The sequence below is a fragment of the Pollicipes pollicipes genome, unplaced genomic scaffold (assembly GCF_011947565.3).
Source record: "Pollicipes pollicipes isolate AB1234 unplaced genomic scaffold, Ppol_2.1 Scaffold_3447;HRSCAF=4054_pilon_pilon_pilon, whole genome shotgun sequence".
In the NCBI taxonomy this organism is placed as follows: domain Eukaryota; kingdom Metazoa; phylum Arthropoda; class Thecostraca; order Pollicipedomorpha; family Pollicipedidae; genus Pollicipes; species Pollicipes pollicipes.
In genome coordinates, this window is record NW_023596297.1 from 3,261,405 (window position 1) to 3,277,147 (window position 15,743).

At 56.1% G+C, this 15,743-nt stretch overlaps 1 protein-coding gene across 1 annotated transcript in view; it reads left to right on the plus strand.

Moving 5' to 3' along the window:
* The window catches only part of LOC119091485 (uncharacterized), a 47,149-nt gene that overhangs the window by 9,227 nt on the left and 22,179 nt on the right, over positions 1 to 15,743 (plus strand). Inside the window, exons 5-7 of the mRNA XM_037214286.1 lie at positions 4,822 to 4,974; positions 6,950 to 7,048; positions 12,581 to 12,735. Coding sequence (XP_037070181.1) covers positions 4,822 to 4,974; positions 6,950 to 7,048; positions 12,581 to 12,735 — 407 coding nt within the window. The remainder of the gene's footprint in view (positions 1 to 4,821; positions 4,975 to 6,949; positions 7,049 to 12,580; positions 12,736 to 15,743) is intronic.

The following is a 15,743-nucleotide window of genomic DNA, read 5'->3' on the forward strand; positions in this document are numbered from 1 at the left end:
AAACTGGGAAGTTCGTGAGCGGAGGGCAGACTGTAAGCCTTTCAAATCTGGACATATCGTTCACCTTTATCATAAGTGGAACTTTCCACATGTTTGGAGGGTTTGCCCCTCACGCTTCTCCCTTCCAAAGGGAAGGAACGGGGTAGGGAATAGGGGGATCGCAGCCCTTCTTTCTGTTTAATATTGAACATTTACGCCAAGATGTGACATGAAAGGAGCATCTTCTTAAGAGAGGTGCGACCCATTTCTTTTTGAGCGCGTTCTTACGTCTCTAACATTACGCAATAATTCCAAACTTTGATATAAGGCCTGGGCGTTGCGCAGAAACAGTTAACTTGAACCTTGTATTGTTCCATTTGCAAATGTCGAGAAAAGCTCACCTTGGCCGGTCATATTAGCAACCCTCTTCCGCAGAAGAGGGCTTTTAGTCCCGCCAAGGTAGTATCAGCAATCCTGTTCCGCAGGAGACGGCTTTTAGTCCCGCCAAGGTAGTATCAGCAACCCTCTTCCGCAGAAGAGGGCTTTTAGTCCCGCCAAGGTAGTATCAGCAATCCTGTTCCGCAGGAGACGGCTTTTAGTCCCGCCAAGGTAGTATTAGCAACCCTCTTCCGCAGAAGAGGGCTTTTAGTCCCGCCAAGGTAGTATCAGCAATCCTGTTCCGCAGGAGACGGCTTTTAGTCCCGCCAAGGAAGTCATTTCATTAGTGGGGATGCTAACCACCATGCGTCGCCAAGTTTACCAGCTCTTCGCCGTATCATGCGTGACCGGCGCGTGGGGCAGCATTGATCCTTCTGTCGCTGTTCGTTGTCCGGCCACCCTTTTGATTCGCTTCTGGTCAGCAGCGCGGCGATGACCTCTGCTGGGTCAGCTTGGACCAAAGCCGTTCCTGTCGGATGGGCAATGGTCTCCACTAGGTCATCTGTCCGGTGGTGGTCGCCGCGGGATCATCTGTCCGACGTTGGTCCCCGCTGGATCATCTGTCCGACGTTGGACCCCGCTGGGTCATTTGTCCGGTGGTGGTCTACGTTGGGTGTTCAGCTTTCCAGCGGCTGTCCTTGCCAGGTTAACTGTCAGGCAGTGGTCCCTGCAAGGCCGTCTGTCAGGCGGTGGTTCCGCTGGGTCGGCTGTCCGGCGGTGATACCCTCTGGGCCAGCTGTCAGGCGACAGTCCCTGACAGGCTAGTTTCAGGCGACAGTCCCTGACCGGCTAGTTTCAGGTGACAGTCCCTGACGGGCTAGTTTTAGGCGATAGCCTCTGACGGGCTAGCCTCAGGCGACAGTCCCTGACGGGCTAGTTTCAGGCGATAGTCCCTGACGGGCTAGTTTCAGGCGACAGTCCCTGACGGGCTAGCCTCAGGCGACAGTCCCTGACGGCCTAGTTTCAGGCGACAGTCCCTGACGGGCTAGCTTCAGGCGGCAGTCCCTGATGGGCTAGTTTCAGGTGACAGTCCCTGACGGGCTAGCCTCAGGCGACAGTCCCTGACGGCCTAGTTTCAGGCGACAGTCCCTGACGGGCTAGCCTCAGGCGACAGTCCCTGACGGGCTAGCTTCAGGCGGCAGTCCCTGACGGGCTAGTTTCAGGCGACAGTCCCTGACGGGCTAGCCTCAGGCGACAGTCCCTGACGGGGTAGCTCCTCGGAGGCGAGCACTGCCGGGTCAGCTGTCCCAGAATCGCCGGCTGGCTGCCACCCGGACGCCAATGGTGCGTTGCGCGGGTCACGGAATGCCACGCGGCGCGGTCCGTTTGGCCGGCCGCTCTGACCGGCCGTGACGCCCGTCCCGTCGGGTCAGACCGCGTCGCGTCTGTCGAAGCGCCGGCGGCGCGCTGCCAGCGCGGCACGCCCCCTGGGCTTTGCGCCGGCCGTCGAGCAGGCGGCGAGCGCACAGCTTGAGTGGGCCGTTGGCAACTGTCAGGTATTGCGGATTTCGAGGCCGTTAAGATCGGCCGCCGGATTAGAGGACAGCCGCTCGCGGGACGGCGCCAGCGGCGGACGGAAGGCGAGCGTCGTCGCGCGCCGCCGCGCCGCGTCGCGCCGCGCACACCCGCCCAGCCGGCGCCCTTTCCACAGCTGCGCCGCCGCCTGCTGATGGCGCTCCTCCACGCCGGCGCCGCACTCGGCGCAATCAGTCGCCTCGTGGGGTCTGTCGCGTCGCTAATGAGAGAAGCACGGCCGATCAAAATAGCTCTTGCTATGCGAGCGATGCGACGGACGGAGGGGATCCGCCGGCGGCAGCGAGCGGGCCGCCCGCCGCCACATCGCGGTACCGTTTGGCGCTCCCGCGCCGCCACGTGGCCGCGGCACGCCACATTGCTCGCCAGTCGAATCCGACGGTTATGCGCCTAAAAACGGGACGGTGGCTCGCGCCGGTGCCACTTGCCTTCAGAGCACCCGTGGGATGCGGCCAAAGACCTGTCCTCTCCCCAGCTCCCCCGCGTGGTCGCGCGGGCAGGCGATGGGCGGGCTCGAACGGCAGCGGGGAGGGGAGGAGGGTGACCGATAGGCAAGATGGAGGAGCTTGTTGTTGCGTGTTAAAATAAAGTTTCCGGTGGTGTTTGCTGACTGGCATGTCAGAAAGACCCTGCTATTAAGGCGAAAGCCGGTGAGGACTCTATTTTGGTCTTCAATTATACGTGCCTTGTGCCTAAAGCCTCCGGGTGCGACGATGAGACGGCTGGGCCTTGCATCTGACGGCGTGGACAGTATGGTTCAGATTTGAGATGCACACGACTGTGACAGCTGTGTTTGCATTATAAAAGTTCCATGGTTGTTGAGGAGCTCGTTTCTGATTAAGGTTAGACGACCTATTACGCTCTGTTTGCATACGCGTCATGTAGCGTTTGTTCAACGCATTCCAATTGGTTTAAGATGCTTTAATACTATAGCATGACCTGATTTGATTGGCGGGCCATGCTGCGTATGCAGAAAAAAGGATTGTCATGTTTTTACGGAAGAAATCGGGCACGTCCAATAATTATGTTGAGCCGCTTACATTCTCCGAGAGTCTGCACTCAACACTTTAACGTCGGAATTGTCAATATTTTAATGCGATTAAACTGCAATGTAAAAGACACTACTTTTCTACTACCAGAACCGGTTGGCAAAACCGGGTGGTGTCGAAATGGGCTTATGTTGCTATCGATCCTAGCAAGCACACTCATCCGCAATTCCTGTTCCTTTAAAATGACGGCATGTCGAAATATGCTAGCAAACCAGCCCCCCCCCCCCCCCCCCGGCCTTCCCGGAGACGACTCAGTCGCCGCTCGCCAGCGTCTCCCTCACGGTGAGCACCTCCCCGGCGTTGTCTCACTGTGACTCCGCCGGCTGACATGAGACCGCGTCTGTTACGGACGGCTTCGGCGGAGCTCACTGGGTCGGTCGCAGAGGTCCTCATTTGGCAGCGGCGCTGCTAACGGCGCCCTGGAGCGCGGTGCATGTTGATGCGCCGGTCCTGTGATGGCCTCATAAAACTCGCAGGACGACAGGGACGCGACAGTCTTAGTTCAATAAGCACGAGTGTGATGGTGATTGGGGGGCCGACCAATGAATTCAGCCGGACTGTTTTTGTAGGGTTTGATGAGTTGACGGTTGGTGGATGTGCCATGCAATCGTATTTGATGCGCACACATTAGCTAAGTGGCAAATGCCGTCACTCTGCTGGACATTCGCTTAAATGTCGCCGTTATGGGGCGCCGTAAACGGATTGTCGGTCCGCATGATATAGAGCGTGTGGCGATCTGAACCATATGACCCAAGTATTTCCTTCTCAATATAGTCATCACAACATTACCTACAGCAAGCAGTCAGCGTTCATTCAGTTCCAATGGAATTTCACTGACTGCCCAGGAGTTCTGTATGCAAACAACCTCGGTGTTTGACGCGACTCGTAAACTCCATCGTGCTCAAGGCTTATTGGTTGCTATGGTCAGGTCTTGTGAACCAGCAGATTCCATCATGGTAGCAACGCTCAATGTTTTGCAAGTTTACTTAGTTTGGTCACCCGCATGGGACCAAAGCTCGGTGGACCTTTTGCCCTGCCCTCATGCCCCGGCGCCTTTGGTCCAGACGCGTGCACTGGACCCCGGGATCCTTTGGTGAGCTATAATCCAGATTCCATGGGCCGTTTGGGCAGAGGTAACTAAAACTTCCGTTCTGAGTTGCCGTTGAATGTGAGCCGCATCGGAGTTCTCCGGATGCGGAAGCTTCTCCGATGACGATGCAGCAGCGCTTGCGGACACTTCCGGAGAATGCGGAGCCTCTCTCGAGAACCCTAGCGCGGCGGTCGTGCGCTCACTGGAGCCGCCGTGCCCAGCTCACCACGCCTCGACCCCTCTTCCGACGCGCTGGGTCGGTCTCGGATGTCCCGCGCCGGGAGACCCCCTCCGCACGGGTCGCCGAGCGTCGGGTGGAGGTGGCGTCCCCGGCGGACCGCGGCGCCGAGGATGCGACTCGTCGCGTGGGAGTCCCGACGGCCGTCCCTCGTGTGTCGCCGCCGGCTCGGCGGGGGTCTCCCCAACAGCGGCGCGGCGGGAGCGGCGACGGAACGCGGGCTTCTCATCCATGCGCGGGGCATGCCGGCAGACATCCGGCCCGGCCCGACCCGGCCGGCGCGGGTCCGCCTCACGTTACAGCGCGTCATGGAGACGCGTCGGAAGCCGTTGGCCATCGGCGGCGGCGGCGGCGGCGGCGGCGGCGGAGGCGGAGTCCGACGGCGGCATATCGACCCTGGTAACTGCCGGCGCCGGCCGAAATCAGGCCCGACACGAGAGGAGCGGCCGGAGAGGGCCGGTGCAATCACACTGATCAACAGGCAATGCCCGCAGTCAGGCTGATTGGCAATGCATTAGAGGGCGGCGAGGCGCAGGAGGAGTCCAGCGAGGTGCAGGAGTTTGGCGAGGAGAAGGAAGAGTTCGGCCATGCGCAGGAGGAGTCCGATAATGAGAAGGACCAGTCCGGCGAAGAGGAGGGGGAGTCCGGTGAGACGCAGGAGGAGTCCGGCGAGGAAGAGGAAGATTCCGGCGAAGCGCATGAGAAGTCCGGCGATGAGTTTGACAGCAGGTAGCTGAGGAAGGTGTTGCCGGCTGCCGACGACCTTCAGCATTTCTGACGCTAGTGGACTGACTCCAAGAGAATGCCAAGTCAGCGCGTCCATTGTTTCCGCCCCGGTTGAGCGAGCCCCTTCCCTGCTGACGGACAAATCACCCGTCTGCATCATGCGCGCTGTTTCGGTCGGATCCGGCTCGGGATTGGCCGATGTCGCACCGTCGTCTGTCAACCTGTCACCTCGTCCCCGCCGCCCCATCTGTCTCGGCGGAACTGCACAATGCGTGCACCTCAGACGATGCCGAGTTCATTAGTGGCGAGGCCGCCAGGTTCGGCCGCATGTTGGCAGATGCTCCCGTCCACGAGCGGCGTGCGCGGGGACGGCGTAGCAACCCCGCGATACACCGGCGGGGCGTATTTGCATCAGCGCTGTGGACAGAGGCAATGCGACGCGCCGGGTGATGTTGACGGACACCGTGCCATCACGAATGGTTTGCTGCCTCTGATGACGGCCCTGGAGTAGTTGTACTTGACTGGGGCCCACTGTCTCCAGGGTTGCACTTGACATAGCTCCGTATGTAAGGTACAATTGATGCCGTCCAATAAATGTGTGGTACAAGGCAAAACGTATTAATTTGCCTTGGTATATTTTGCTCGCTTTTTGCGAGGATTAATTGCGATGCGACCTTTGAATGACGAGCATCCGCCTTCACATCGTGCTTCTTACCCTTCGGACCGCCATCCACTTCCGCCACTACCTAACAATTACCAGCGGATGACGTTGCATCGCTCGGTCTCCGGCACAGCGGCGGCGTGTGGCGTGCCGCCGCGCTGACCTCCATCGATGGGTGACACCTGGCCGGGCCGTGACCCGGGCCGCCCCGAGCCGGCCGGGCGCCGTCAGACCCGCCTGGCACGCTCTGTTTGGACGTGACGCCGTTCGCTGCGTGCCGCTGGCGCCAGCTCGCCGCCAGCTGTTGCCCTTGGCGGCGGAGACCCAGGCGGGCCGGGGAGAGGCGACAAAAGGGCGACCCCTGGGGACGTGCTCCTCTCGAGGCGGCCGTCACCGCTCGTTAGGCAGCGCCGGCTGTCCCATCCCCGCTTGTAATGCTTGTGTCTCGGGAAAGCTTTTTAAGACCGCATCAACATGCAGGTTACGTAAATGGGTGTGATTCATTGTTGTGGCGCGTCCCTGTAATGCCCTCTTTCCTCAGAAATGGCTTAAATGTTTTGTCAAATGGCGGGTGATATAAGTCCGTGTGCCGGTCCATTATGCATCGCATGTTTTCAGTCGGTTTGCCCCAGTAGGCGCGGGTTGAAGCTGTCAAAATAACTGATAGGCATAATTGCCTCGCGACTCTGATGGGGTACTCGACGCTGCTGCCTCAAGCCGGTGGCATTGACATTTCAGCATTGCAGCATATATGGCCTGTGATGCAACACGTCGCGCCATCCGTTGCCTGGCTTCCGTTTTTTCGATTATATATTTCTGGCCGTTATGGAACCCAAGTGTTTTTCGCGACGCCAGAGTGCCTTTCATTTGTTTCCATTCGCGGTCTGGTGATCGTTTAATGGCCTGTCAGAGCAGACTGGGATCAAAATGCATAAAGAAGGAGGATTTTCAAAAAACCGGATGCTGGTTGAAGCCGTATGGACTAGGTCACTGCTACTTGGGCTTGTTTGTTAAGCCCTAAGGGAAGAAAATAGTTATGAACCACAAGTAGTGTAGCATTCGAGGGCGACAATCCTTGATGCGAAAAGCATTTCCCACGGTCTTAGAATTTATACATCTACGGAGACATAAGATGATGTCCATGAAATAGTTCGCGTGACGCTGGCGTGTGTTCGTGAGTCTCAGAGTGAGCTGCCTGCGTGGCCCTATGTCACGTTAATCCGCTCCTGTTGCAGAGTGCGGGGAGGCGCCAGAGACGCGCGACCCACTAGCGGCGCTAGCCTCCCAGATCCAGTACGCTTTCATCGACCCTCAGGGCAACGTCTTCTTCAACGGTGAGTGCACACGCCGTGCGGATGCGACGCACACCCGATCTTCTCCACGGCATCAATGATTCCCAGCGGGTGGGCGGTGCAGAGCTTGGTCGTGTTGTCGCAGCGGTGCAGACATAACAATTAAATCTATATTGGGATGCTGTTGTAGCCCGAGCGGGTTCTTTGAAAAAGTATTCTGCCGATGTGACACGGACTAGGCCACCGAGTTTTCATCTCGCGACCGTGCTATTTATGGTGGGACGGCAGGTCTTGCAGCGACAGCCCCCCGGCGCAGTCGTGTGCAGACGTCGGCTCCATGGTCTGGTATGGCAGTGTATACGCCTCGACTGGTCTCTCCCTGCAGAACGGCTGCTTGTTGAGGCAGGGAAACCGTTACACGTGTGACTCGCGACTGGTTTGTACATTTTGCAAGGACGACGAATCTTGGCAGGCGTCGACCTGCTTGCAGTTTTCTTGCTGGTTGTCCATGCTGCAGGGAGGATTCTGGCACGACAAGCTGTGTCTTTTGGCTTACCTTTCATCGGCTGGAAGGGCTCTTTTTCATTTGTAACCAAACGCTACCTTTGACGGTGACAATGTGGTGGATTTGTCAGATATTCTCGCCTTATCGCTAGGGGACTTTATATGAGCCATAAGTGACTAAATTACCTTTTGTTGGCTCAGCACAATTGCGGAATGCTTTGTTAAGTTGAAAGAGGTAGTTTTAGCAGACAATGACTGTGTGAAGCGCTTTAAAGCATGTTTTAACGCAGACATCGGTTAATTTACGATAATCTCGAATTATATGAGTTTCGAACCATGAAGAATTTAAGCTTCAAATGTTGTAGCTCGTGTAAGCCGTCTGAAGAGCTTTTGTGCCGGTACAGTTCGAACAGTGAATTTTCAAACACATGTTTCCAAACGATATTGAAGTTAATATGAAAAGTTTTACCCAAAATGCTGTCGTGAAATCACAATAAACGTTGCAGTTTGGGAGCGTTTTATCCCAGGAAAAGTTAGACATGTTCAAGGGTTATTATCCAGCTCGCAGATGAGATCAGAGCCCGGTGGACGTATTTCGGTGCGCTTAACTTGATGATGGCTGTCAACCATGGGCGAAATACGTTGTTGCATAGATAATACCGGTGTTGCTCCAGTAAGAATCGCATAAGACCTGGAAAGTTTCATTAACCGTTCCCTTAAAATTAGTTACAATGCAAGCATGATGAACATGGCGTATACAAATCTGATCACAAACAATGAGTTAACTACATCAAGCGGGGTGGGTCAAGGGATGATCACACACTGAGGGCATAAGGTGACAATTCAATTTTTTTACTCTCCATTTGCTGCCATGGTTTGAAGACATTCACATAAAGCCCAGGAGCGGATCCAGGTGCAGTATACGGGGTACGAGAAGTGAAATGAGCATTGATCACTGATCCTCTAAAATAAGATTCGAGCATTTGGAAATTATGTTAAAATATTTAGAAATTACAACAGCATATGTTATCGTTGTTTTCCAACAAAGCTGGGCTGTGCTACAGAGTGCGTGGTAATCTGGAGCCCTTTACCATTCCGACTCTTGGAGCCTCAGCGTCATTATGAGTAGGCTTTGTTTGTCTCTTGGGCGCCACGGACATCGTAAAGAGTTATTATCCACATCCCAAATGAGATCAGGTCCCCAGTGGACATGTTTCGTTGCATTTAACTACCCTGATGATGGCTGGCAACCGCGCGCGAAATACGCTGTTTCAATAGATTATACTCACGTCGCTCTAAAAAGAACGGCAAAGGACCCGGAAAGTTCTATTAACTGCTTCCTTAAAGCCAATTACATTGCAATTATCCTAAACATCAAGTACGCGAACCCGATCACGAACAATCGAAGCAGCATTCCCTGGCATATCATCATCTTTTCCAGCCCGTAATGTGCGCAGCGGGAGTGATCCACCCTGATCGCCATCTTGCGTGTCCAGACGCTACCTGTGCCGCCACGGCCTCTGATACCGACTGCCGGTGTGATAGCGGGCCGAACGGCGCAGCCGCGGCATCTGGCGGCGGAAACAAACTGTGGGGCGCTCGCAAGTGGCCGATAAACCAAGCACCGGGCGGCGATCTGAGCCGCGCCAACGGCGGGGCGAAATAAACCCGGCGGCGTAAATATTACCTGGACTCACCAACGGCTGCACACACACACACACACACTCACCACACACACACACACACACACACAACACACACACACACACACTCACACCACAACTCACACTCACACCACACACACTCACACTCACACCACACACACACACACACACACACACACACACCCACACACACACACACACACACCACACACACACACACACACACACACACCACACACCCCACACACACACACACACACACACACACACACACACCACACCACACCACACGCACACCACACGCACACGCACACGCACAGCACACGCACACGCACACTCACACGCACAACACACCCACCCACACACCACACACACACCGCACACGCCAACACAGCACACCACACCACACGCACACCCACACGCACCACACCACACCACACACACACACACACACACACACACACACACACACACTCACACTCACACTCACACTCACACTCACACTCACACTCACACTCAGGGTCTCGCACAGAGACGCCGCGGAAGAGCAGAAGCGGGCCTGTCCGGCACGTGAACTTTGCGTGTGCCCGCGGACACCGACCGAGACGGTATCAGGATTAGGGCACCTTTGTTCTGACTCCGAACTACACATTGACGACTCGGAATGCTTGCCAGAACCACCGTGGGCGACAGACTCACAAAGATAGTCTGCTCTTCCCTGTGCCGGGAGCACTCGATGCAAATGAGCCGTCCTCGCAGCAAGGTTGACAGCAATGCCAGCTAGCGCAAATGTCTGGGGGGAGGGGGAGGGGGGAGCATTCAAATGTGTACACAGTGCTGCATTTCAACTTCAACGTCCACTGGGTAGCCTTGGACACCATTGGGGAGCTTGCTGCAAGCTGGCGCGCTGAGTGACTGCCTAGACTACCCAGCAATCTCAGAGATAGTGGAGGATAATGACGAGTTGGATGGTAAGAGGTTGGCATCATGTTATGCTGCCTAATCTAGAGAGCTTTCCTGTCTCAACCATGACCTACTCTCTGACTTCCGAGTGCACAGCTCAGGATCACCTGATCTGTGCGAGAATGGGACCTCGAAAACCGAATAACAAATAGCGAGTAAATAACAATAACAATCAGCGAATAACAAATAAGAGATCGCAAAACAGTCGTTTACTTGTGGTTTGCTGCTTAACGCGGGAGAGACAGCTGTTCTCACCCGATCCGCTCGCTTGGCGTCTGAATTAATCGAGAAGAAGATGAGTGAAAAGGAACATTTTATTTTACCAACCAAATTCAAAACGTGTAAATTTTTGCCTGTCGCCAGATTAGCTAATAAGCATTACTACATTATGCTATTCTGGCACCCATAAGCACGATAGAATTTCCTTGCTACAGTTATCAGCAAATCAGCGCCTGATAAAGATGACCACTTGGGCTTTAGGAGGCACCGGCAGCTGAGGTGTTTTCTCGCCCACCTTTTAGTGCCCGACCTGGAAAATGAAACCAGACTTTGGAAATGAGCTTATGACTGGCTGATGAACTGTTGGTAGCTAGAGCTGGCCGCGGCAGGCTGCTGACGCTGCTGGTGGTGGGGCCGTTGGCCAGCAAGTGACTCATCGGGCAGCTGGAAATGTGGAAGGCGGCCACAGACTGGTGGCAGATCAGCCTCATCGTCTGGTATCTTGCTGGTGTCACGCGCAATCGAGCGACAGGTTACTTGCTTCTCAAAGAAGTTCACTGGGCATCAATTGTCCTGTATTTGGATAAAGTGTGGCTCCAACAGGGAAACCACCTGCCCTCTCAATGAGGGCTGAATGAAGGTCAGAGAGCAATATGGCTTTAGACCACTTTGGCGGCGCAAATTATGTGACGGAGACGATATGTCAGTAGTTGATTTTTTGAAACCTTGAAGGACCCCGGAACCCTACGGATTTCCGGTGTCTGAATTTTGGTTTTGCGTCTTAATGGATGTGATAGTTTCCCAATACTTGATTAAGGCCAAGCAGCTTTTTGACAATTACTTTTGGTTTTTCTGATTGCTAAATTCGACAGCCATAAACTAGCATAAACGACATTGTTGTCTTCAACTTCATCGATTTGATCATGACGCAAGCGACGGATTCAATGTTCGGTCATTTTCAGTGTGTATTTTTTGAGAGTTGGATGACGTAAGTCAAAAAAGTAAATGTTTAAATTGAACAGAGTGAAGACCCTGTCATGTTAAGTAGCTATGTCAGCTTCCCATTTCTTCCTGCGATTCCCACCAAATAACGTTCATCCTGTGCAGGCCACCTATCTCCATCTCAATCTGTTACCTTACTTTTCCATTACCTCCATCCCATTAATAATAGCTTTCTCCTTGTAAGATAGCCGCGGTGGCGAGACCTGACAGGAACACGACTTGCAAATGCCGCACCGACGTCAAATCTCTCGAATAATTTGCTTCCGAATATGCAATTGTGGTCCTTGCAGCAGCAGTTACACGTTCAGCAATGATATTAGTCGTTTAGTCCCGCCTTTTTTATATTAGTTGTTTAGTCCCGCCTTTTCTATATTAGTTGTTTAGTCCAGCTTGTGTCGTCCATAAGCAGCGGAAATGATGTACTTGTGTTTTCTACACTTACGAGCTGCGTTGTCTGGATCACTCGAAAGCTTTGATTTCACTCTTCTCCACTTTCGAGTTTCTCACCAAACAGCTGGAAAAAGGCCTATTTTTCAATGATCATACGTAGTTAATTGGAACTTTTCATTTCTGCCAAGTGCTGCAAATTCCACGCCCAACCCAAAAAGACCCCCCAGTTTCGCGTTTTATTTTGTTTACGGGCTTCGTACCGTTCACAGAGACGATCACTAAGCGTAACAACATGGGGTCTGTCTGATTTGCGACACCTGCAGTCTTTTCTCACGTCACGGGATGATTGATGTCCATAAATGTCTTAGCTCCAGCAGACCTATGTAGCGCGCATTTTACCATCGATTATCACACTGGACCGCCCCTCTGCCCCAGCCGCATCAGACCTCCCTTGACATGACCTGGTGTCCCTGTGCCACTTGACGTCCCGTGACAAGACCTGATGTTCCTGCATCACTAGACCTCCCCTGACGTGGCCCGGTGTCCCCGCATTACCGGACCTCCCCCTTGCGTGGCCTGGTGTCCCTGCATTACTGGACCTCCCCCCTTGCGTGGCGTGGTGTGCCTGCGTCACTTGACCTCCCCTGACACGACCTGGTGTTCCTGCATCACTAGACCTGCCCTGACATGGCCCGGTGTCCCTGCATCGCTGGACCTCCCGTGACGTGACGTGGTGTCGATGCCTCACCGGATCGCCAGCGCCGGTGTCCCTGTGTCGCTGTGTCTCTTCCGCCCCGGACCGGTCTTGACAGCCTCCGTGTCCGTGCCGCAGTGATGGACGAGTCGGGCATCATCCACCTGCCGCCGGTGGCCGGGTACTACATGGCTGAGTCGTACCCGGGCGGCCCGATGATCGCCACGCCCGTGCCGTGGCAAGCGGTGCCGATCGCGCCGCTCAACTCGCCCGAGTACCAGGCGCTCATGCAGGCCGAGCGCGAGAAACGGCAGCGCCAGCTGGACCAGCAGGCCGAGCCGCAGCAGCAGCAGCCGCAGCAGCCGCCGCAGTCGCCGTCGGCGCAGCAGCAGCCGACGCAGCAGCAGCCGGCGGCGCAGCAGCCGGCGCAGGAGGTGAGGGGACGCCGCTGGCGCGCCGCTGTGTGCATCAGGGGCATCTCGGCCGGTAGGGGCGACGGGCGGCCGGGTGAGCGCCCGGCAACCGAACTCCGGATCAGATCGCATTGTAAATGGGCTGTCCGCACCGGGGAGGCTTCGGACAAGCCGGCTGCGGTGATTCACGGAATCCGCGGTGGGTGCGGCGCTCTGGGTGTCGCTGTGTCAACGGAGGCGATCGGTGGGAATGAGTCGACCGGAGCCTTACGTCACATGTCGTGCGGCAGGACAAACAGATGCTGCTCCCCACAGCAGGCCAAGCAAAGCAGAGCTCCCTCACCAGCCGCTGCTAAACACCAGCTGAACGTAGCCATTGATCCCGGGCAATGGCCCGCCTCAGTAGACAGCCACGGCCAATTTCGCGCTATCCCACGGCGTACCCGTCGACCGAGGTTCCGTGCCAAAACACCCGCATCGTTCCTGTTGTCATGGTGGCAGGTGTTCTTCCCTGTACCCTCCACCCACGGCTGTTGTTCAGCAGCGTCTCATAGCCGGCCGGCTGAGACGAGCCCCGGCCTTGCACCGACGCGGTGCAGCCCGGGCGCCACCCACCGCCGTTTGGCGTCGGTTCAGCGCTCCTGCGCCGGCATTGCGTGTGAAGCTCGTTCATCCGCCGCCAAGTCGAGCCCGGCCGGCTTTGGCTGCCATGGCTGCCGTTGGCAGCGCTCCACGCGATCTCACAACCGCCGCAGCGCGCCGCGCCGCTGAGATAACGATGAGCACATGACCGGCACCCCGTGGCCGGCGAGTCCAACGCGTGCCACGTGACCGCCTGCCTCCGCCGCCCCGCCGGCACCTGGCCGAGTTGGCAGCGCTCGACGGCGCCCTCGTGACGGCTACCAAATGCGGCGAGCCGCCTCGCCGGAGCATTGGGCCGCCCACCGATAAGATCAGCTGATCGGCCGGCCAGCGCGCGCGCCAAGCGGTCGGCGGGGGGAGGCTGGGCTCGAGGGTGGACCGCGGTGGACGGGCGGGGCGTCCACGGAGCGCCCACATCCACAGACCACTCACGTCCGCAGGATGCCAGCAGGGGAGATAAGTTGTACCGCAACATCATGAGTTCGAAAACGGTGCCGACAGGAAAGAGAGAGAGCACTGTTCGGACTCAGAGCTTATCAGATATCAGTGATCATGATTTGCCAACTCACAAGAGGGATTATTATTTTTGTATTTATGCAGCTCAGGAGCCTGGGAATATGACAATGTAGAGTTGAAATTAGGAGATTGGGGTCAAACGCGAATGACGTGTCGCCGTTGGGATTGTCTACTGCTACTCTGCCGTGACTTGTCTGTCACTTGGGACGCTTGTCGCTGGAGAAAACTCATCTGTTAACAGACAACGGTTTTCACGATTTCATTAATCTTGGAAATTATACAGACATCGAGTAATACGGCGCTCCCATGATCGTATATATATATATATATATATATATATATATATATATGTATATGTATATGTATATGTATATGTATATATATAGCTTTCTCTATCGCTTTATAATTAATTATTGATATAAATAGCAATGGTAACTTAAAGCTGAAATCAGAAAACCGCAGGCCGCGGCCAGGCTTAGCTGATCGATGGATAGCGAAGATCAATGATCGATTGCAATGAGACCTCGTGAGCCCGTTTTAAAAATGGGCCGCTCTTTTTCGTCTGCCAATATTTTTATCGCCGCCGCTCTCGAGTGCTCCCCCGCGTGTCACATAAACCGCTCGTTCGGAGCGTCGCTCGCGCCGAGCCGCCCCGACGGCGGAGCACGCTTCCCCGTCCCGGCGCCTCCCCGGCCCGGCGCCTCCCGCGTCCGGCCGGCGATGGGCCCATCACCGCTCCGTCCACCGCCGGCCCGCGGCCGGTCCGGGGCGCGGACACCACTTCATCAGCGCCGCGCCCCGGGCGCCGGGCGCGCTCTCGGCACCCGCCGCTAACAGGGTCGGCCATGTATCATCGGCGATCGTCGCCGGCGCCGGGCCGCGCCGGCGCTATGTTTAGCCGCGCCGTCCTGCCAGATTGTCACCTGTGAGGAGGACGGTCGGGGCGGGCCGGCGGCACGCGACCGACTGTCAGGCCCGGCCGAGGAGCGGCCACAGCGATGTCAGAACGGACCGAGGAGGGATGTACGGGCGTCAGCCCCAGCCGGGGGACGGCCGCAGGGATAGCAGAACGGACCGAGGAGGGATGTACGGGTGTCAGCCCCAGCCGGAAAGGGGCGGGAGGGATGTCAGAACGGACCGAGGATGGAACTACGGGTGTCAGCCCCAGCCGGAGAGGGACCGGAGGGATGTCAGAACGGACCGAGGATGGAACTACGGGTGTCAGCCCCAGCCGGAGGTGGGCGCAGGAGTGCCGGGGAGGGGTGGCAAGGATGCTGAAACGTGCCGAGGAGGTCAGAACGGATCAAAGAGAGAAGCGGGAGTGTCAAGACTGGTCGGGAGGAACGAAGGGGTGCCAGGGATGGGCGGGGGGATGGGTGCTCCGCCAGAGAGTCGGAGGGTGAGCGAAGGACGATTGTGGGAACTGACGATAGGGGGCGGGGAGGGGGGGGGGCAGAGTGGGTCAGAGATGAACAGGGGGAGGTAGCAGTGCCAGAGATAGACGGACAAGGGATTATGGGGACTGGGCCAGAAAGGGTCACAGAAATGTTGCAAATATGCCGTGGGCGTTCCATGGGTGTTAGAAATGAATCGGAAGTGTGCGCGAGTGTGTCGAAAATGAACAAGACGCGAGTGTAAGTAATTAACGGCAGGAGAATGAGGGATGTCAGGAATGCACAATGAGGTGACCGAAGGGCAATGTTGGGAGCAGCTTAGGTGACGGTTTTAGG